The 22,862-nt window shown below is 39.8% G+C and overlaps 1 protein-coding gene across 1 annotated transcript; it reads right to left on the minus strand.

Annotated features, from left to right (window-relative positions):
- Window positions 1–19,290: 19,290 nt before the first annotated feature.
- On the minus strand, window positions 19,291–19,630 carry LOC138428478 (large ribosomal subunit protein P1-like). Its single transcript, XM_069569244.1, has 2 exons — window positions 19,579–19,630; window positions 19,291–19,505 (listed from the first exon to the last, which is right to left on the minus strand). The coding sequence occupies exons 1-2, from the start codon at window positions 19,628–19,630 to the stop codon at window positions 19,291–19,293; spliced, it is 267 nt and encodes an 88-aa protein (XP_069425345.1).
- Window positions 19,631–22,862: the final 3,232 nt, after the last annotated feature.

Here is a 22,862-nt window from a genome sequence, read left to right on the forward strand (position 1 = left end):
TTAGCAAGGAGGTGAGCTGCCCTGAAAGCCTTCCCTATCATACAGGTCTATCCTGGATCAAGATTTCCATAGACAAGAGTTGTTCAGTCACTCAGTCGTGTCCAACTGTTTGCAACCCAATGGACTGCAGCATGCCAGGCTCCCATGTCCTTTACAACCTCTCAGAGTTTGCTCAAACTCATGTCCATTGTATCAGTGATGGCATCCAACCATCTCATCCTCTGTCACCCCCTTCTGCTGCCCTCAATCTTTCCCAGCATCAGGGTCTTTTCCAATGAGTCAGCTCTTCACATGAGTTGACCAAAGTACTGGAGCTTCAGCTTCAGCATCTTCCAATAAATATTCAGGTTTGTTTTCCTTTAGGATTGACTGGTTTGATCTCCTTGCTATCCAAAGGATTCTCAGGTCTTCTCCAGCACCACAGTTCAAAAGTATCCATTCTATAGACAAGAGGGTGTTAAGCTTATAGCAGTGGCTTCCACATGACACATCAGCTCACCCTCCTCTGTGTTGAGTTTCTGAGAGTTTGGAAATGTTGGCTGGAGAATCATGGGGCCCAGGAGGCACGGGGGGTGGAAGGTTCCTGCAAGCACAGTGTCTCTGAGATAATAGGTGGGAAGATGTAATAGCTCCCATTGTTGCACTGGGCCCTGAAAAATCTGAAGGAGATTCAGGCCAAGATGTAGACTCATATCTGGTGTGTTGCTCCATTGTTTTTATCATAAGTGCAGCCTCAAATCACACTTTTATCACCAACAGGCTTCCCAAAGCAACACAGCATGAATGGAGAAACAACTGTCTAGGCTCTTACTCCACAGAAGCACTCTCTCCAGACCAGAGAGAGTCTCCAGACCAGGTGATCCAGGATCAGCTAGGATCCCTGGGCAGAGGGGGCCAGCATACGAGGCAGTGGCTATCCTGAGTAAGAAAGTTGGGGCTGTCAGAAGGGTTTCTTTCAGCAGTACTAATTTCTCCTCTGTTAGTTCTGTTAATTCACCTGTGAAGTCTTCCACATGGTGCCTCATTGTCTTCAACCCTATGGGGTGCCTGAGGGCTTGAAGCCTGCCAGGATTCATTGTGGGAGATGGTTTGCATGAGGAACCATCAGACCACATCGTCCTCTGACCCTGAAGTGGGGTTCAGGGCTCTTCTTCTGGGAACCACTGTCACACTAGATGCCTCTGGAGCTCCTACTGGTTCTCAGCACAGAGGATTCAGGGGATTTCAGACCTTCATGCCATCTCTGCAGCAGCAGCTTCACAAACAAAAGGTGATAGTGATACATTTCTTGAATTTCTAATCCTTCTATATTTTGTCACTGATTGTGAAGAACTTTGTGATGCAAAGTGTACAGTATAAAATGATGTGGGGGTGAACAGGGCTTTTGTACTCACCTGTGAGGGCTTCTTTCCTTCTAGCCCTTGCTCCTTCCCCATGGGACATGGCTGAGAAACTAAACCCAGGAAAGACCTTCCCATTTCACAGTTCATCAGGTGAGAGTTCAGCAAAGCAAATGAAACCCACATCTGACCGCCAAACGTGGAAACTCCCCCACCCAACTGTCTGGTGGGAATGAAAGCCAAGATGTGCTTTGCAAAACCGAGCACTTTTCTCGCGGTGCATGGCAAGGGAATTTTAGCCTATTACATTTCTGATTCATTTGCACTTAACTCATCAAGATATTGTTTTGTATGAGCTATTTGATGTCCAGAGCACCTTATGAGCCTTTTTACGACCCTTTTATCTGAGAAGCAGGGAATGATGCCTAGCCAAGAATAAACAGATCTCAAAGGTTCAAGTTCAGTTCCAAAGGTGGAACCCCAGATTAGGCAAAGGCTAAACAGTCTGTCCTCCCCGAGTTTGGCTGCGGTTAATTTGAGAGAGACTCCCAGGCTGTAAGATCAGGAAAAGCCGATCTTGACTCAAACATGTTTTCCTTCCATCCTGGGAATGGCCGGCATTAATTAGTAAGGAAAAATATACCCTGTTTGGCGACCCAGCCTATTTTTGAAGTGGGTACAGTGATAAGCAGATTTCATTTTGTTATTGTTTCCTGAGCATCCGTTCTTAATCAGATGAATGAACTTGTTTGTACTAGTTAACTTTGCTGGAGTTTAGAAGTTGTATTTAAAACAGATTTTATCCTACAGTGATATTAATTTGATAGGATCCCTGATCTGTAAACCATTGGTTATCTTGGTCTCTCCTGATAAGGAAAAAAAGTGCCAGGGATTTCCAGTTGGTGAGCACATTTGGGCAGACTCTTTCACACGTCACAAATTGCAGATGGGAGGCAGTGATCTCGAACATGCAGTCACATTGCGTGACCATCTGACACCTTCCATTTAGAAAAATAATACTTTCCTCCCAGCATACGCTCCCTGCTGCAACCAGCACCAAAAATTATGCCTGGGAGAACAGTTCCTCCTAGACCAGGTCTTAAATATTTCTTAGGCGGCTTTTAAAAGATTCATACAGCCGCAGCTTCCTACCCTACCTAGCACCCTTCCTAGTTACCCTTAGAAAAATCCGCGGAGGAAAAGGCGACTTCGCAGAGATGCGGCTGATAACAAAAACAGCCACAAAGAACAAAAGGGGGTGGGGGTGGGGGAACTGGAAGGATCCGAGAAAATTACACCAGACACATTGGTAAGGTGATTTATTCTCGTCTTCTGTGTGATTCGAGCCTATTCGTGTTAAAGTCAATGGACTTCTTTGTCGGCTCATTTCTAAGCCGCTTCACAGTGGCAGAGAATTTCGCAGTCCCCAGGAGGGGGACTGGAGTGGCTGGGATTGTATATAACTTGCTCATCCGCCAGCGTTCTGCACTAACCCTTGCTCATTTAAGACAAGAAAGAGCATCTCGGCCTGGCCTCCTTCCCTGTACATTTAATGACCCCTGGCAATAGCAACGGTCCTGATATCCGACAGACACGTTGAGGCAGAGAGATTTTTAACCAGAAATTCAGGTTTTTGATAGAATGTCGAAATGGGCACAGCTTATTTGCTGATTAACAAAGGCCATGGCAAATTCTGTATCCGATCTCTATACACACACACACACACACACACACACACACACACACAGAGGTTGCCTGAATCCACGTACATGCACACACACATACACAGATTCTGCATGGCTATCTCTCTTTGCCCCAGGATGAAAGCAAACACACTTTCACAACCTTCTAGGTCGCTAATATCCTTCTTGTAAGAATGAAGAGGGCTTGGTGCCGCTGTCCCCTGAAAACTGACCCCAGACCGTTTTCTTGGAATCTTTTGGGAAGATGGGGTAGGGGGAGGGGCATTCTCTCCCCATGATCGCAGCACAAAGGTGGCCAAAACAACCAACACCTGCTTTAAAAAATACTGCCTTCTTCCCATTTTCACACTGCCTTAGGTTTCGGGGGATTTCCCAGTTTTAAAGCTGTACGTATCGAATCTACCAACACGTTTAAAGAGAAACTTTTCTTTTTATTAAAACCCAAATGGTACTTGCAAGATGAATACCCTGCTCTCTGTTCTTATAGGAAAAGGGAGCAGCTAGCCTGATAATTATGTGTAATAATAACACCATCTTTCACTTTAGTAATGAAGAGAAAGTGCTTGAAAAGTTACTTCATCAGAGATAGGTGGGGTTTGTTCTCAGGAAAGCGCTAGTGTCAACTGCCGAGAAGCTGACTTATTGTCCTGTGGCTTTGAAAAAACATGTGGGCAATCCTCATTTGTAAAATCAGCTCCACTTCTGAGTCCCAGGGACAAGAATAGCAAGTAGAGGACTTTAAGCAGAAAAAATAAATTAAAAAGACAAAGCTGCTTTGATCAGGATTGCCTCTTAAAAAAAAAAATCCATTGCTGCAGAGGTCTTGTATAAATGTATTAACCTATTGTAGTTCTCTCTAGAACTTTAACTGATAAAGTATGTAATAACAATAATCTTTGTCTTATGATCTATTATTTTCTTTCTCATTCATTTTACTACTTGTACATGAATATTTAAACACACATACTCAGATATGAGTACATTCAAGAAATTTAAATTCAGGTAGTGTATGACATACCAAACAATATAAAACTTCCTCTGAAGTCAGTTTGCCCATGGGATCTACAAGTATCATAACTTTGTAGTGAGGTTGAATAGTATTTGATGATTTCATTAGGTATCTCTTCTAGGTATTACCCCGATCCATTTGTCTACCAAATGCCTGTTAATCTTTATACCTTAGTTTTAACCTCATTGCTAATTCAATAGCAGTGTGTATTGTACCACCCAGAATAATTAAACAAATGACATATCTAATTCCTAAAAGTGTCATATAATTGAGGAAGTAATGATTTGGGCCTGAACTATTGTCTGTGTTGTCCACATAATGGCCAATATCAATATGATATTGAACTTGGGAGATCTATCATAACTGGCAAATAACAATGTACTCACATTTATTGAGCACTTATCATATGACAGGCAGAGTTTTAAACACTTAAAATATATTTGAGCCATGTTCTCTTATCTTCCCTGACAAATAAAGGAACCTGAAACATGAAGAAGTTAATTACTCAAGATAACGTGGTTAATGAGCAGTGGGTCCAGTGTTTGAACTCTGACAGACTAGATCTCAGAGAAGGCAATGGCACCCTACTCCAGTACTCTTGCCTGGAAAATCCCAGGGACAGAGGAGCCTGGTAGGCTGCAGTCCATGGGGTCGCTAAGAGTCGGACACGACTGAGTGACTTCACTTTCACTTTTCACTTTCATGCATTGGAGAAGGAAATGGCAACCCACTCCAATGTTCTTGCCTTGAGAATCCCAGGGATAGGAGAGCCTGGTGGGCTGCCGTCTATGGAGTCGCACAGAGTCGGACACGACTGAAGCGACTTAGCAGCAGCAGCAGCAGCAAACTAAATCTACCACACATATTCCCCACCTCTGTGTAAACTGCCTCTTTGTGAATTTTTATCTAGGGATACTCACCTATCAGTGCTTGGAAGGGCCGCCTATCCAGGGACAACCCTAATCAGGAGGAAACTACATGAGACAGAACTTTCTTACAAAGGTTAAAGGGAGGTGGTTAGTATGTGTGTGCATGCATGCTAAGTCACTTTTGTGTCTGACTCTTTGCGACCCTACGGACTATAGCCCACCAGGCTCTCTGTCTATGGGATTCTCCAGGTATATCTCCTGGAGTGGGTTGCCATGCCCTCCTCCAGTGGATTTTCCTGATGCAGGGGTCAAACCTTCATCTCTTATGTCTTCTGCATTGGGAGGTAGATTCTTTACCATTAGCATCACCTGGGAAGTCCAGTAGTTAGTATAGTGAAAGTGAAAGTGAAGTCGCTCAGTCATGTCCAACTCTTTGCGACCCCATAGACTATAGCCTACCATAGGCTGTAGCCTACAGGCTTCTCCATCCATGGGATTTTCCAGGCAAGAGTACCGGAGTGGGTTGCCATTTCCTTCTCCAGGTAATCTTCCCAACCCAGGGATCGAACCAGGGTCTCCTGCAATGCAGGCGGACACTTTACCCTCTGAGCCACCAGGGAAACCCAGTAGTTAGTATACTTAGGTTTGAATCTGTTATCTTAAAGAGAAAAGCATTTTATGCTCAGAATCATAGAGCAGAAAGATGGAAGGAATCTAGGTTCTAAGCACATTTCTGATTCAACCACGAGGGCTCTTCCCAGGACTTCCAGGTATGGGATATAACATGTCCTTACCAACTCTATGACTTTTTTTGTTGTGTTGTGTTATTGAACTATTATATTTGAAGTTGTATAGCCTATTAAGTTACTAGAAAAACCATATTAACATCATCAATTTAATATTTGTTAAATCCCCATAAAGTAGTGTCACTGTTCTTGTCTAGTATTTATTAAACCACCATGATATATTAAGGGGTAAAATAAGTTGTACATCATAGATTTTAACTATAACAAGAAAAGAAATAAAACAGTAAATGAATGTTGATGGGGAGGCTTTTAATTAGAAAGCTTACTGTTATACCAAGATTCAGTATTTTGTGTATATCTTAAACTATACAATTGGTTTATGTGAAAGAATGCAACAAAATTTGCCAGCACTCTACCTGAAGAAGAAAGGTAGGAAAGAGTAGCGTATGTATAGTGATTACTGTTAGATATATTTGCCAAATCTGAAGTGTCTTAACCAATTTCACAATGTCTTTCTCAAAAATGGGGAAAAAATGATGTAAACTAAAAAAAAATAATGTAGACTAATCACTTGTCAATTTCATTTTTTAACTGAAGCCATTTTATGAAAGCTTTTATAAGGACAGATTCATGCAACATTCCATATCTTTCTCTTCAATTTCTTCAGAGAAGCAAACACAAATCTCTTCATATGAAATTGAATAGAGGCCAAACAGAAACTTTGGGTGGTAACTTTGCTACTGCTTCTTTGATAGAAAAGAGAAAATTTATCATCATTCATTCAACAGATTTGTACAGAGTGTCTATTATGTGACAGGCACTGTTCTAAGGACATAACACTTAATGAAACATTAAAAAAATACCTCTCCATACGGAGCATACATTTTATTTATTTTATTTTATTTTTAAGTTTTTATTGGAGTATAGTTGCTTTAATGGCAGCCCACTCCAGTACTCTTGCCTGGAAAATCCCATGGATGGAGGAGCCTGGTAGGCTGCAGTCCATGGGGTCGCTGAGGGTCGGACACTTACTCAGCGACTTCACTTTCACTTTTCACTTTCACGCATTGGAGAAGGAAATGGCAACCCACTCCAGTGTTCTTGCCAGAAGAATCCCAGGGATGAGGGAGCCTTGTGGGCTGCCATCTATGGGGTCGCACAGAGTCGGACATGACTGATGCGACTTAGCAGCAGCAGCAGCAGTTGCTTTATACTGTCGTATTAGTTTCTGTTGTACAGAAAAGCGAATCAGCTATACGTATACATGCCTGCATGCTAAGTTGCTTCACTCATGTCTGACTCTTTGCAACTCAAGGACTGTAGCCTGCTTGGTTCCTTTGTCCATGGGGATTCTCTAGTCAAGAATACTGGAGTGGGTAGCCATTTCCTTTGCCAGGGGAGAAGGAACCTGGGTCTCTCACACTGCAGGCAGATTCTCTGCCATCTGAGCTACCAGGGAAGCCCCAATTTACCTGCAGCCCTCTTTTTTTGGATTTCTTTCCCATTTGGATCACCACAGAGCATTTTGTAGGGTCCCCAGTGCTATACAGTAGGTATTAATTATTTATCTTATACATAGTAGTGTATATATGGGATTTCCCAGGTGGTGCTAGTTGTAAAGAACCCGCCTGACAATGCAGGAGACTTAAAGAGATGCAGGTTTGATCCCTAGGTTGGGAAGATCCCCTAGAGGAGGACATTGAAACCTACTCCAATACTCTTGCCTGGAGAATCCTATGGACAGAGGAGCCTGGTAGGCTATGATCCTTAGAGCAGACCCGACTGAGGCAACTTAGCAGGCAGGCAGGCAGTGTAGATATATCATTCCCAATCTGCCAATTCAACCCAGTCCCTTTCCCCCTCCTCTTGGTGTCTGTATGTTTGTCCCCTATGCCTGTGTCTCTATTGGAGCATACATTTTCAGTTGAAATAGATGGACAAATAGCAACAACAAAGATTAAAATCTAGTCAAGTAAGTAGTAAATGTTTTCAAGAAAATAAAGCAGGAAAGGAGGATGGAAATGCCTCTGAGAGGGGGGCTTGTGATTTTAAATAGGATGGTCACAAAAATGGCACTTAAATAAGATGAAGTGGCAAGCTCCATGGATAGTCAAGGAAAGTGTTCCAGGCGGAGGGACACCACAGATGCCAAGGTCCAGAGGCAGCAGCAGGCAGAGCATTTTGAAGAAGTTGCAGAGGTCAGTGGAGCAGAGTAAGCAAGGGAGAGGGGTTGTAGCTGAATGTGAGGGTCTTCAGGTAACAGGAACTGCCTGGGGAGGGCGGCCTGGAAGCACTCAGAAGCATTTGACATGACTTTGGCTTTAAAATATTCTCATAGAGGTAGGGCTTGGGAAAAAATGTCAACATGCTGATGCTTTAGTTAATATAGATTTTTTTTCTCTGTCTCTCATGTGGCCCAAGTCTGTTATGGGTGGCCAGGATAATCAGACTGTTCATCACGTACCAGATTAAAAGGATATGGTCAGGGACTTCCCTGATGGTCCAGTGGTTAAGAATCCACCTTCCAATGCAGGTTAGATCCCTGGTCGGGGAATGAAGATCCCACATAGCATGGAACTAGAGTGCCCTTGCTCCACAACTACTGAGTATTCCCCAACAAGAAGACCCTGCATGCTGCAACTAGAGAAAGCCCATGTACTGAAGCACAGTCCAAAAAAAAAAAAAAAATTGGTATGATCAGCTTGAGATAAAAATCTGTCTAAGTTGTTAATTTTTTAAATTTAATTCTCTACAGTTTGACAAATTAAAATTTTCTTGATGATATTTTTAGACATTTATGACCATTTTTTCAGTGTTCAAAAAAATCTATTGATATTGTCATAAATTTTAATCCAATAATACTACTAAATGAGTTTCAATAAAAACAAGCAGTAACTTGCCATACCTCTCCCCAGTTCTTCTTAAAATATCATTCTCTCCTTTTTCCCTGCTTTTCTTGGCATTCACATCTATCTTTATAAATAATTTGCTAAGGTGCCATGTCTTTGTCCCTCACGTTTGAGTTTCTGATACCTGCCAAATCTTCCCATTTCAGTATAATTAAAGCAAAAAAAATAGTTAAATAAAAAAATTCAGTGTTCACATTACTACTTACTGCAGAGTGAAATCATTATTGTGATTACATTCCCTTTCTCATATAGTTGCTCCTTTTCGGAATTTATTTTTGGCTTTGTCTTTTACCTAAATAGATTTTTAGAATCAAATACATTACAAAAAGTTCCACTGCTCCTTTTTGGGGCTTCCCTAGTGGCTCAGATGGTAAAGAAAGTGAAAGTGTTAGTTACTCAGTCGTGTCCAACTCTTTGTGACCCCATGGACTGGAGGCCCCCAGGCTCCTCTGTCCATGGGATTCTCCAAGCAAGAATATTGGAGTGGGTTGCCATTTCCTTCTCCAGGGGATCTTCCTCACGTAGGGATTGAACCTGGGTCTCCTGCATTGCGAGCAGACTCTTTGCTGACTGAGGTACGAGGGAAGAGAGATGGTGAAGAATCTGCCTGCAATTTGGGAGACCTGGGTTTGATCCCTAGATTGGGAAGACTCCCTGGAGGCGGGCACGACAACTCATGCCAGTATTCTTGCCTGGAGAATCCCATGGACAGAGGGGCCTGGCAGGCTACAGTCCATGGGTCACAAAGAGACACAACTGAGACTAAGCACACTCCTTTGGAACCACCATACATTTATAACTAGTTATATATTTTTTTATTTTTTATATATATTTTTTATATATTTTTTTCAAACGTTCAGACTCAAGCATCGTTTTTTGCCATGCCTCACTTTTTTCTCTCAGAATTTTCTTCCTACACCCTTTACTTTTTCTTCTTCATTCTGAGTCTGGTTTGCTCTTCAGGACTATGGGACAGATAGCATCCTGGAAATTCCCTTCCCAACTCTTGTTAAATGTACATTTTTGTTCCTGGATCCTATGTCTTCCTTTTCTTCAATGATTTCTTGGTTCTGCCAAAGCATATCCTCTTGTAGTTTGCTTAAAATGCTAGTTAATTAATTAATCTTTTTACCAAGATACACAGGAGATGTGCAAAAAATGGAATAACCCTGCTCAAGTTCTTGACTGGTGATTTGATTGAGTAGAGAATTCTGGATAGAAAATTATGTGTCTGTGCAAAGAATTTGAAGTCTTTCCATCCTTGGGGCTCTGCTATTTCCATTGCTTAGCCCGATATGGTGATTTCATTTCTATCTGTTGTGTTGAGTGCCTTGATTCTCGAATCTCATGTTCTTCAGGGCAGACAAACTGTCTTTTTCTTAATTATTCTGCTCTTTCTGCCTTCCTTTTCTAGATGTTTTAGACTTTTTGGATTGATGCAAATATATTTTCACACTCAATCTTTTCAACCTGCTTTTGAAGATTCTTTTGTTTTATCTTTAACTCTTCTTCGGGATATATTTCACCTTTTTATAGCTACTTCATTTTTCTCCTTTTTGAGTTATTGGGCACCTTTATTTTTTATTTTTAATTTTGGAGTGGTAATGGTGATGGTGGTTGTGGTGGTGGTGCAGTTGTGGTGATGGTGATGGTGGTTGGCTGGTTAGTTGGTTGATTTGCAGTATTTTATTCTCTTCTCAGAATTCTGTTTCTTTTGTGTTTATTTTTTTGTTTAATTTTTAAAATTTCTCTTTCATATTTTCATAAGAAATGGACTTACACTTCTCTCAGTTTCTGTTCATACTTAAGATTCATGTAGTAAAGTATATTTGGACATTTTATGTCATTAGACAAGATTGTTGACTTGCAAGCAATATTCTTGAGTCCAGAGGCTCCATTTGCCCTTTTTTCAGAGAACAGCTCACAGTCTTCCACCTGGTCTGAGGGTGAAGGATGCTGACTGTCCTCAGGGGTTACTCCTGGGATCTGACACTATTAAAAATTAATATACTTTTAACTACCCCTGACTTTCAGTATTGACTTTAGCCATGCCCTGCAGTAGACTGGAAACTCCAGCTCTCAAGTCCCGAGAGTTTCTGAAATGCAAGTCAGTTCACTTGTTGTTGCTGTTCAAGACCCTTAGGTTTTTAGCTTTTTCCATGTTCATAACCCCATTGATTGACATGTTCCCAAACATATTAAGATCCCTCCTCTATGGCTATCTTTTCTCCTTTTAGCTCTGCTCTTATGAGTCTATTTTATCCCTTTATTATCTTTTTTAGAAGTGACCTAGAGAGAGAGGAGATAGTATGGTCAGACAACCATCTCTGATCTATAGCTGTGATTTTGATTTTAAACATTTTTTGATATTTTTTCTAAGACTTCCTTACTGACAAGTAACAACTCTGAGAATATTTTGTTTTGAATAACAATCTCTAACAGAGCAGTTCCTCATAAACATTTATTTACAAGCAGTGACGATAATGAGAGAGTTCTGTATTTTCATGATTACAGTACAAATGACTGGTCAATTATTGAATTCAAGCTGATGCAGACCATCGGGGAAATATTTTACCTTGGCTCTATGAAGAAGTCTCTTCCTCATTCTGTAAAATAGCAGGATCTTGTGTATTATGAGGCTTTTAGTTAGGGTTTTTAGCTTCATGAATATCAATCACCTTAGTTCTGAAAAGCCATATTAAAATAAGTTAAATAAGCATTCTGATAGGAGACTGCTTTGAGTTGTCTAGCTGAAAGACCCTATGTGGACCCAGGAGTAGTTACCACCAGATTATACAATACTGTATGATATCAAGTCCCCCATGGAACCTCTGTCCTGCTTTGCTCAGCCTGGCCTATGCTCAGTGAGATTCAGGGCACTGAAGTATTCGTGCTAAGATCTTGCCATCAGAAAGAAAAAAGATCTCCTCTTGGAGTCTTTTTTTCCTCTGACTGACCACAGATTGTTCTAAAAAAATTAGCAGCGCTAATATGGCAAATCTGCTTGTCCTTAGCTATGTGATTAAGCAGGATAAGCAATAACACTGACAAGTTGCCTTGATAAATTTCAGAAGCCAAATGAAACTGGTGGCTCTTGGGAATGAATTCACTGGAGGGTGCTACACTGTTCTAAAGGAGTAATCACTGGAGATTTCCCCAGGACTCCACAGACTAAAAAAATTTAAAAAATGAAAACTGTTGGCAAAAATAAAATAGAAGGGCACAGGTAAAAACAAGGGAAAACTTATCGCCAGTGCTTTTGGTTTTGTTGTTTGTTTTATGAGAGCTTTATTGAGATATAACTCACACAAAATAAAATATGCCCTCTTAAAGTATACTTTTCAGGGAGTTGAAGTATATTCAGAGAGGTGCAGTCATCACACTCTTCATCGAGAACATGGTAATCATCTCAAAAAGGAACTCCATACATACATTTGGGTTCTTTAACTTTTTGTTTATTTTAAATAATGCTTTTAAGAACATCCATGTATTTCTGTAGACCTAAGTGTCCATTTCTCTGGGGTATATTCCAAGAAGTGAAATGGCAATCTGTAAGATTTAAAATATTAAGAAAATGCCAAACAGTTTTCAAAAACGGCTATACTATTTTACAAAACCGGTCATATAGAAGAGCTCCAATTTCTCCACAATCTCACCAACACTTTTTATAGTCCTTCTTAAAACAGTTCTCATGGATGTGAAGTGGTATCCCATTACAGTTTTTATTTGCATTTCCCTAATGAGTAGTAGTGTTGAACATCCCTTCATGTGCTTATTGGCCCCTCGTATATCTCCTTTGAAGAAATGTCTATGCAAGTCTTTTTGTAATCAGGGTTTATTTCTGGGCTCTCAGTTTCATTTCATTGATCTATATGTCCATTTTTAAGCCAATACTACAGTGTCTTGGTTACTATAGCTTTGTAGTAATTTTTGAAATTAGCAAGTGTGACTCTTCCATTTTCAAAATTGTGTGGGTCCCTTACACTTTCATATGAATCTTAAGATCCACTTCTCAAATACTGCAGAAAACACAGCTGAGATTTTGAGGGGGATTGTGTGAAATATGTAGATTGGTTTGGGGAGTGTTGCCATCTAAACAACATTAAGTCTTCCAATTCACAAATGTAGGTTTTCTTTCCGTTTATTGAGGTCTGCTTTCATTTCTTTCAGCAATACTTTTCAGTTTTCAGGGTACACATCTTGCACTTTCATCAGATTTATTCCTAAGTATTTTATTATTTTGGAGAATGAAATGGCAACCCACTCCAGTGTTCTTGCCTGGAGAATCCCAGGGACAACGGAGCCTGGTGGGCTGCCGTCTATGAGGTTGCACAGATTTGGACACAACTGAAGTGACTTAGCAGCAGCATTTTATTATTTATGATACCATTAGAAGGAATTGTTTTCTTAACTTCATTTCAGATTGTTCGTTGCTAATATAGAGAAAAAAATTGATTTTTGTATAGTTATCTTTTGTCCCACAATCTTGCTCAACTCATTTATTAGTTCTAATAGTTTTGTTATGTATCCCCAGGATTTATTCTATAAGCTCATGCCATCTATGAAGAGAGACAGTTTTGCTTCTTCCTTTATAGTCTATATGCCTTTTATGTCTTATTCTTGACTAACTGCCCTGTCCAGGACCTCTACAACAATGTTAAGTTGAAGTGGTGAGACCAAACATCCTTGTCTTATTCTTAATTTTAGAGAAAGGCATATTTTCATTTACCAGAAGTATATTAGCTGTGCATTTTTTCCTGAATGCTTTTTAAAATCAGGTTGAAGAAGTTCTTTTCTATTGCTATTGGTTGAGTTTTTTTTTTTTTTCATGAAAGGGTGTTGGATTTTTTAAATGCTTTCCCTGATCCAATAGTCATGTACAGATGAGAGAATTGGACTATAAAGAAAGCTGAGCCCCGAAGAATTGATGCCTTTGAACTGTGGTGTTGGAGAAGACTCTTGAGAGTCCCTTGGACTGCAAGGAGATCCAACCAGTCCGTTCTAAAGGAGATCAGTCCTCGGTGTTCATTGGAAGGACTGATGCTAAAGCTGAAACTCCAATACTTGGCTACCTAATGTGAAGAACTGACTCATTAGAAAAGGCCCTGATGCTGGAAAAGATTGAAGGCAGGAGGAGAAGGGGACGACAGAAGATGAGATGGTTGGATGGCATCACTGACTCGAAGGACATGAGTTTGAGCAAGCTCTGGCAGTTGGTGATGGACAGGGAAGCCTGGCATGCTGCAGGCCATGGGGTTGCAAAGAGTCAGACACGACTGAGCAACTGAACTGACTGACTGGATATATTGAGGTAATCTGGAGAAGGAAATGGCAGCCCACTCCAGTATTCTTGCCTGGGAAATCTCATGGACGGAGGAGCTTGGCAGGTTATGGTTCCTGGGGTCACTAAAAGTGGGACACGACTTACCAATTGAGCATGCACACTCACATGCATTGTGATAATCATGTTGATTTTGGTTGTACATTCTATGAACGTGATTTGTTACACTGATTGATTTTCAGATGCTATGCCAACCTTGCATTCGTGGGTTGAACTCCATTTGGCCATCGTGTATAATCTTTTTTGTACATTGCTGACTACAAATTTGACTTTAGTTCTGATCAGTACTCTGCACACTGGAGTGGGTTGCCATTGCCTTTTCCAATGTATGAAAGTGAAAAGTGAAAGTGAAGTTGCTCAGTCGTGTCCAACTCTTCGTAACCCCATGGACTGCAGCCTACCAGGCTCCTCCACCCATGGGATTTTCCAGGCAAGAGTACTGGCATGGGTTGCCGTTTCCTTCTCTAGTTGAGTCATTAAAGATGAATTAATAGTGCTGACTGACAAAGTTGCTTCTGGGGCAGAGGTTCATTTAATTTAGATTCAGTTTGATACCCACACACCATAATCTATAAGGGATGAGAGCATGTGGGATAACTGAAACTAGATCACAAATACACACTGGACTTGACTAGAAAATGTCCAATCTCTTTTCTCTAAAATGTAGAACTAAGACCTAACTCACTGTCTTTAATATTTGTATGATTCTTTGATCAGGATGTTTAGAAAGACTTCTCTAAGGTTGTCTTGCCAGATATGTTTGAGTTTCTCAGGTAACAGATGTATTAATAATAAGGAGTTTTCAGAGCAACAAAGTCTTAAAGAGAATGTGCAAGATGTGTATAGACATAAAGATAAATGAAATAATATGTTGGATTGATGGAACATTGTTTTCTTTTTCAAAAATACTCTTTAGTGTGATCATGTTGTTTTATAGTTCATGGAAGGAGAAATATTAAATAAGTGAATAAGTAAGCTTATTTCAAAGAAAAAAGAGACTGAAATTGTAACTTATATTCAAATACCATTTTGAATCTTTTCTCTATTTCCTGATTTATATTTCCCAGTGCCCTTTACATTTTTGTATTTAATAGTCTTCTGGGGTTGTTTTAGGAAGTATGAAGAAATTTTAGCTGCCAAGTTGAAGAGAGCTTTGAAAATATCTACACCAAAAAATAATATACTACAGAAAATTATCATTCAAATTAAACAAAATGAGCTAACATGAATTAAAACTCCTTATTTTTTTCCTGGTGAATATCTCAGTTCTTAACAACTCCTGAACTCCAGGAGCTAATACTTAAGTAGCTGTTCATCAATTCTACTCAGATGAACAGAATTTCTGAGGAGCCCTTGTCTATATCAATGAAAAAAGTTGGAAGAAAGAGCCCAACTCAACTATTCCTGCCCTAAATTCTTGTGATTCTGAGCTCTTCTGTTTCACAAAACAACCGCGTGTGAAGTGTCAGCTCTATGCTCTTCCCCACTGCCCGTCTGTATCGCTGCGTGGCTTTGCATTGCTTAAGGATAAACAGGTTGAAGTTGCATATGGTTAACATTTTTTGTTTGAGCTGGTGCAGGGAGAGATCCTTTAGCATCTGCAGGTCTCACGTGGTGTCACGGGCAGTAAAGGAATGACTGAAGTAGTTGCAGACAGCATGGAGTCTACGTTCCTCTCTTTGCCTAAGAAATCATGGATAATTAAATTAACATGGATTGAATGCAAACCGTGAGAGCAAAGGCATGAGAAACCCCCATCTCCGTGTGGGATCGCCATATTTACCTGTATTATATGAGGCAATAAAAACCAGAGGAGAAAAGTAATAAAAACCAAACAGTAATAAAAACTTATATTTACATAATTTCTTTCTACCCCAGGATTCCAAAGCATCTAATGAAAGTCATATAGGAAAATCTGTCACGGGACCTGTGACTTGCAACTGGCAGAAGAGCTCATTAACAATTATAGGTTGGCCAAAGGAACTAGAGACAAAATACATTTTAGAAAGAGTCCTGCCTTATGTCTTCTGACTTATCCTTGTACCTTTATGACTATAAATCAGAGTGATCAATTTCAAACATACTCTTAACTTGTGATTTGAAAGTGGCGAGAATCATTAAAAGCTCATGAATTCTCCAAATTACAATCAACCTGGAACTGTGAAATCCATGCTCACTTAGGAAAGCGTCAAGTGCACATTTTATGTCCATTCATCAGTGCTTCTCAATGTGAAATTGAAGGACAAGGCCTTTATCTTAGGTGCCCAGCATTATCAGGTTTCCCAGGCATCTTTTCTATACTAATGTTGAAATTCATACGGTGGCTGTGAAATCAGGCCAGTTTTGTTATGACTTGAAAAGATTTGCAAGGCACAGATGTTAGCTCCAGCTGTTTTTATCAGTGATCTGCAGGCTAAGGTGGTCCTCTGTAAGTTGTACTCTTATAGATGCCATGAGAGTATGTCCTACTAACATCACTCATGTATTGAGACTCTCCACATAAAAATGGATTTGAGAAATTGTGCCTGAAGCCGGTAAGATGTTTGAAAGATTAGACAGTAATAAAATGGCTACTTCCCCAGAACATGAGGACTTCTGTAGCAAATCCATTGTTTTTCAACTCAACAAAATCTCTTGTAAGTTTCAGGCAGGTGCCATTTATTATACCCATAATCCTAATTATAATAATAATAATGAATGTATACAATGTGTGCATTCTGTAATATTTCTTGAACTTACTACACATTTAAAGCTCAGCAACATGATGAGGCGGGTACTACTTTTCTTCCCATGTGAGGATAACACCAACTAGATGGACATGAGTTTGAGTAAGCCCCGGGAATTGGTGATGGACAGGGAAGCCTGGCATACTGCAAGCCATGGGGTCGCAAAGAGTCAGACATGACTGAGTGACTGAACTGAACTGACTGAAGGATAACACAGCCAAAGTTTCGGTTGGTTAAATTATCTGCTAGTATCACAGCCATTTGCAAAGTGCATTGGGTCTAAATTGAAGTCACAATGAAATCATTCTTTAGTCACTACTTCTCAGAGTCTTATTTCTAGATTATAAGTCCAAGAAATAAGGGAAAGTAAACATTATTCTGGGCTTCCCAAGTGGTCCAGGTAAAGAATCCACCTGCCAATGCAGGAGATGCAAATTCAACCCCTGGGTCAGGAAGAACCCCTGGAGACGGAAATGGCAATCAACTCCAGTATTTCTGCCTGGGAAATCCCATAGACAGAGGAGCCTGGCAGGCTGTAGTCCATAGGGTTGTGAGGAATCGGATGTGACTGAACACACACACACACACACACACACACACACACACACATACACACCACACACACACAAACGCTCTTCTATCAGTTTGAAAGTGAAAGTGAAGTAGCTCAGTCGTGTCCTACTCTTTGTGACCCCATGGACTGTAGCCCACCAGGCTCCTCCGTCCATGGGATTCTCCAGGCAAGAATACTGGAGTGGGTTGCCATTTCCTTCTCCAGGGGATCTTCCTGACCCAGGGATTGAACCCAGGTCTCCTGCATTGCAGGCAGATGCTTTAACCTCTGAGCCACCTGGGAAGCCCTTCTATCAGTTTAGTTGAAAGGAAAGTAAGGAGGGGAACCTCATAAGGTCAGAGATAAGACAACAAATACAAAACCAGCCCTATATCCTAGCTATTGATATCATATCATTATTTTTATCAATTCACCAACAAAAACTATATATTTTCATTGCTGTAGTGGAGATTGCAACTAAACTGTTATAATACTGATCACATTAGAAAAATAACACATAACCACTATCTCTTGTAAAGGGGATTTTTTATGTTCTACTTGATATGACTTCATGAGACAAAATGTAATAGATTTTATTACCTGTCTGTGAACTTCTGCAATCCCCTTATTCACTCTACACACTCCCAGTCTCAGTTTCCCTTTTAAAATCTTCCCAGGTCTAAAATTCAATGAGCCTGTAAGTCTAAGTCATTGCAGTTTATTTTAAATTCATTTATTTTTTAATTGAAGAATAATTGCTTTACAGAACTGTATTGGTTTATGCAGTTTTTTGAAAATACTCTTTCTTTTATATTCATTATTCTTGTCATGTCATTCAGAAGATGACAGTTGCTATTAACCAAGTATACTCAAATAGTCTCACAAACATTGGATGTTCATTATAGCAAGCCTGACTCCAACAAACCTTCATGAATCAACCTGTTACAAAACAGAGCATTCCAGTACGGTAGATAAATAATATCATCGGCTACAGCTTCCCAAAACATTCTTCATAAGTGATGTTTTATGCAACGTGATTAGAAAGCACTGCCATCTCCCTTAAGGTTAAACTTGTGATCCTCATGTATATACATAGGAAATAAAAACCTCTGCATAGAACTGTATTCATATCATTTATGAAGCAGAAATAAAGAATCACAGAGAATGAAATGTTTTTGTAACAGCAAAGAATCATGGCTAATATTTCCCAAGACTTTGCTCTGTCCAGCACTTTACAGGCATTACCTCATTCAATTTAAATATAAAAATCATGGCTAAGAATTCTTGAGCCTTTCCTCATTTAATGCTCACAATAACTCTATGAAGTAATGAAGTCAATAACTGATATTCTAATCAGTATTTTATTATTTAGAAATTTCCCATTTTATTTGAAATATGTTTGTCAAATTCTCCCCCATAAATAACAGAGACTGTTACTTTTCATCCAGTGTGTCTCTCCTCCTTTCTTTATGAAGAGAATGCTAATTGGATTATGGGTGCCAAAGTGCCCATCTGAAAACTGGCATTTCCATCCTCTCTGGTAGTGAGAGATGTTCCTACTGCTGACCAATAATATATAAACAGAAATTTGCTGGTAGGAATTCTGAGTAAGCTTATTTATTTATTATCAGTAAGACCAATAGCAGCAGAGAGCTCAGTCTTCTGTTTGTTTGTTCTGATTATTTTTTATTGGAGTGTGGTTGCTTTATAAGGTTGTGTTAGTTTCAGGTGTACAGCAAACTGAATCACTTATAAACATACATATATCCACTCTTTTTTAACTTCTTTTCCCTGTAGGTCATTACAGAGTATTGAGCAGAGTTTCCTGTGCTATACCCTAGGTGCTTATTGTTATCTATAGTTATCTATTTTATATATAGTTAACTAATATATAATAGTGTAATTATGTCAATCCCAATCTTCCAATTCATCCCACCCTTCCTTTCCCCCCTGGTAACCATAAGTTTGTTTTCTACATGTGTGATTCCATTTCTGTTTTGTAAGTAAGTTCATTTACATCATTTTGTAGATTTCACATACAAGCCATTTGCAGCAACATGCTTAGCTTTCTATTGAATGTGTTACTTAAAAGGTTTAGTTAAAAAGACCGAAGCCCATGTCATCATCAGACTCTTGAGATTCTTCTTTCTTTACTTCTGTGTTCTTCTCCTCAGCTGGGACAGCAGTGGTGGAGGGGGCCGGACTCCTGCTGAGAGACCACCAGCGGCTGGGGGGGGCAGGTCCAGCAGCCCCCACATGGCAGATGAGGCTCCCAGTGTTGACACTGGCCAGAGCCTGTGCAAACCAACCTGGCCAGAAAGAGCCAGTGTTTACACCGGCTGCTTTAATGAAGGTGTTGATCTTATCCTCCATGAGCCTTACCGTGTAGAATGAGGGCTGAACAGAGGCAGGTGAGCTCCGAGACGGAGGCCATCCTGGAGTGCTAGGCAAGGGCTACGGTGTGGTGCTAGTCTCTGGATGAAGTGCGGGCCTCACCCCAATGTGGTCTTGCTTCCTTGGAAGGACTAAGCATCTTAGGGCAGCTGAGAAAAGGTAAGTTTTTTATTTTTATTTATGTTTTAAGGGCATTTAAATTATTATTATTATTATTTTGGCTGTGCTCTGGAATCTTAGTTCCCCCACCAGGGATCAAAACCTGTATTGGGAACTTGGAGCCTTAACCACTGGACTGCCACAGAAGTCTCAAGCCTTTTTGAATAGGATCGTTCTCGAGAAGAGGTTTAAGGGGACACGTGCTAAACACAGATGGTCCCAGATGGGTCTACCCTGGCCCAGTTAACATCTTGTTTTTCTTTTCATACCACTTTGTACCTCTGGGTGTCAGGTCCCTTCTTTTCCAAGTGGGGCCTTTGGAAACTGTGGTCTTCATGCTGCGTTTGGACGGAACTCCACTCAATTTGGAGCATGTGAGATGATCCTTAAAGGATTAGGGTAAGCGTTAGAGGAATGCTGTTGATGAATAATGTCCCTGTGCTAAAGCACAGTCAGGAGAGCAGAGAAAGTGGTGCTTGCCAGGCTTTCACCTCCAACCCTTGGCATGTCCTCTCCAGATGCCGATAGCAAGTCTTTCCATGTGACCCCCCCCCCCCAGGTGAATACAATCCTGACCTCCTGTACCACCACCATCTCCCAATCTCCCAGCCTTGGGACCTGGGGATGGAGAGTGGTTGGGAAATTCCTCTGCTTCTCCCTGTAGGATCGTCCCAATCTGTAGTTAGATGCTTTGCTCTTTTAAGTAATGCAAATCTAAATTTTAAACTAAAATCATCAAAATACTAGGAACTGTGCTACAACTGAAAATGTATATGATAACATCAAAGCAACAAACTCTTTAAAGGAAAAAATGAACTCTACACGTTTTTTAACTGTCTGAAGCAAATTAATTGAAAAGCTTTAAAAACCTGAAAAAATATTTATAATATATATGGCATTAAAGTTTTACTATTTTAAATATATGGAGAGTCCTTACAAATTAATATTTTTAAAACAGTATGTAGCCTTCACTTTCACTTTCACTTTTCACTTTCATGCATTGGCAACCCACTCTAGTGTTCTTGACAGGAGAATCCCAGGGATGGGGGAGCCTGGTGGGCTGCCGTCTATGGGGTCGCACAGAGTTGGACACGACTGAAACGACTTAGCAGCAGCAGCAGCAGCAGCGTAGTAAACAAATGAACCAAGAACATAAACTGGCAATAAAACACAGACATACACACATGCACACATGTAACCAAATATAGACCAGGAAAATTTTAAGTTCAATTCCTTCAGCTGGTCAAATAAAAGCTGGTTGAATCAGAGTTGTTACCAAGAAAATTTAGTACTTGGGTACTATCAGTCATCAACAGTCTCAGTATAAATTGGTACAGCTGTGCTGAATGTAACTTTGGAAAAATATATTCATTTTTTTAATCCTAAAATTGTGCACAAACAGTAATACTTCCTCTAAGAATTCACCCTAAGAAAATGATTATAGAATGTAACAAAGATTTATTTACCAAGGTTATTTATCAACACACTTGTTTAAAATAACCAAAAACATGGAAATAACCTCAAGCCTATCATTTGGGAATTGGTTGAATAAACTGTGTATACCCATGTAATGGGAAATTATGAAACCATTTTGAATAAGATTGAAAAATAACATCTAGGAGGAGAGATATAGTCATGTTTTATTGTGGGCAAAGCTTACAAAATAGTTTATAAGGTATGATTCATGATTGAAACATTTTAAAATAAGAATATACATGGAAATAAAGAAAAACTATACAACCGAGGTTATTTCTGATTGACAGTCCTGCAGTGTTTATTATTTTCTCTTTATCCCTTGTCTATTTGTAATCATATAAATCTTCTACAGTGAACACTGATTGCTGTCATAAGAGATTATTATTTTAAAATATTAAAGCTAAAGGCAAATAGGTAGTTAAGTAGTACAGGAATGAATTTTGATACCATATGAGAAAGTTGGTTTGAAATATGTAAGAGGGGAGTATCGGTGCATTGAAATCCCAAGGTGAGAATGAGGAAAGCAGTTGTGTCATGGAAAGAAGGATTTCAGATAAAACAAGTGTGCAGAGGAAGACAAGCTGAGATTTGAAACTGCTGAAGAGGGATAAGGATGGCATTGACTATTAGTTCAGATAAGAGAGTCAAGGAGCAAACTTTGAATGCATGTGAGTATTTTAAGTCAACTTGATATCATACAAAATAATAATGTGTTTTTATTTGGTGCAAATGTGGTAATGGCCAAATTACTCTCAAATGCAGACACCTTGAAGGGGAGCCTGCAGAACCCTGGAGGCAGTTAATTGATCTCCAGCATGACTGGGATTTTCAAGCTGGTGTTAAGTTTAACAATCTTGAAAGGTGTTTTGGAGTTCAAATGCAAAATAAGTCCCTCTCTTGGAGGGAATTCTGTGAATTAGTTGGAGTCACAGGCATTTACTGCTCACGGTTTTCCTCATTTGCTGGAGGGTATCGTTATCTTTATAGTTCTATATAAAAAATAGGCAAGTGTCCTAGGTCATGCCTCTTCCCAGGAAAAATTGATTACGTGCTGGTAAGCAAAAGGAAGCCTGGAAAAATCTGCCAATGGGCAGAGATATAGAGACATAACACAACACAAAAGCCCATACGTTTGGAAAACTGATGCCTTTCCCCAGCCATCAAGGAATTGTCCTCTTCATCCCATTTGTGACTAACACACATATATATTATTGATATATAAAACAAATATCTGGTGTATATACACTGTTCAGCGCAAGGAACTCCACTCAGTACTCTGTGGTGACCTAAATGGAAAGGAAATCCAAAAAAGAGGGGATATATATATACATATAGCTGATTCACTGTGCTGTAAGTAAAAACTAAATAACACAACACTGAAAAGCATCAAGACTCCAATAAAAGTTTTGTTGTTTTTTTTTAAAAAAGGAGTTGTCTTCTTAGGGAGGAATTTGTTATTTCCGAGGACTGCACATTAACATTCCCAGAATTTTCCTATGTTCCAGAAAAACCACTACATAGAAATTTCCACCACTCTAGTATTCATATTTCCTAACACATGGGTATAGAATGCTACAGCAATTGGCTACAAACTGGAAGGAAAGTTTCGTGGTTAATGAAACCAACTTGCCTTGAGA

The sequence above is a fragment of the Ovis canadensis genome, chromosome 23 (genome assembly GCF_042477335.2).
Source record: "Ovis canadensis isolate MfBH-ARS-UI-01 breed Bighorn chromosome 23, ARS-UI_OviCan_v2, whole genome shotgun sequence".
NCBI lineage: Eukaryota > Metazoa > Chordata > Mammalia > Artiodactyla > Bovidae > Ovis > Ovis canadensis.

What these genes read in the sequence shown, in the direction of transcription:
- LOC138428478 (XM_069569244.1), bottom strand. Translation starts at nt 19,630, where the DNA reads ATGGCCTCCGTCTCGGAGCTCACCTGCCTCTGTTCAGCCCTCATTCTA. An exon ending in TTCAGCCCTCATTCTACACG is followed by an intron (nt 19,506 to 19,578) that starts GTAAGGCTCATG and finishes CTTTCTGGCCAG; the next exon opens with GTTGGTTTGCACAGGCTCTG.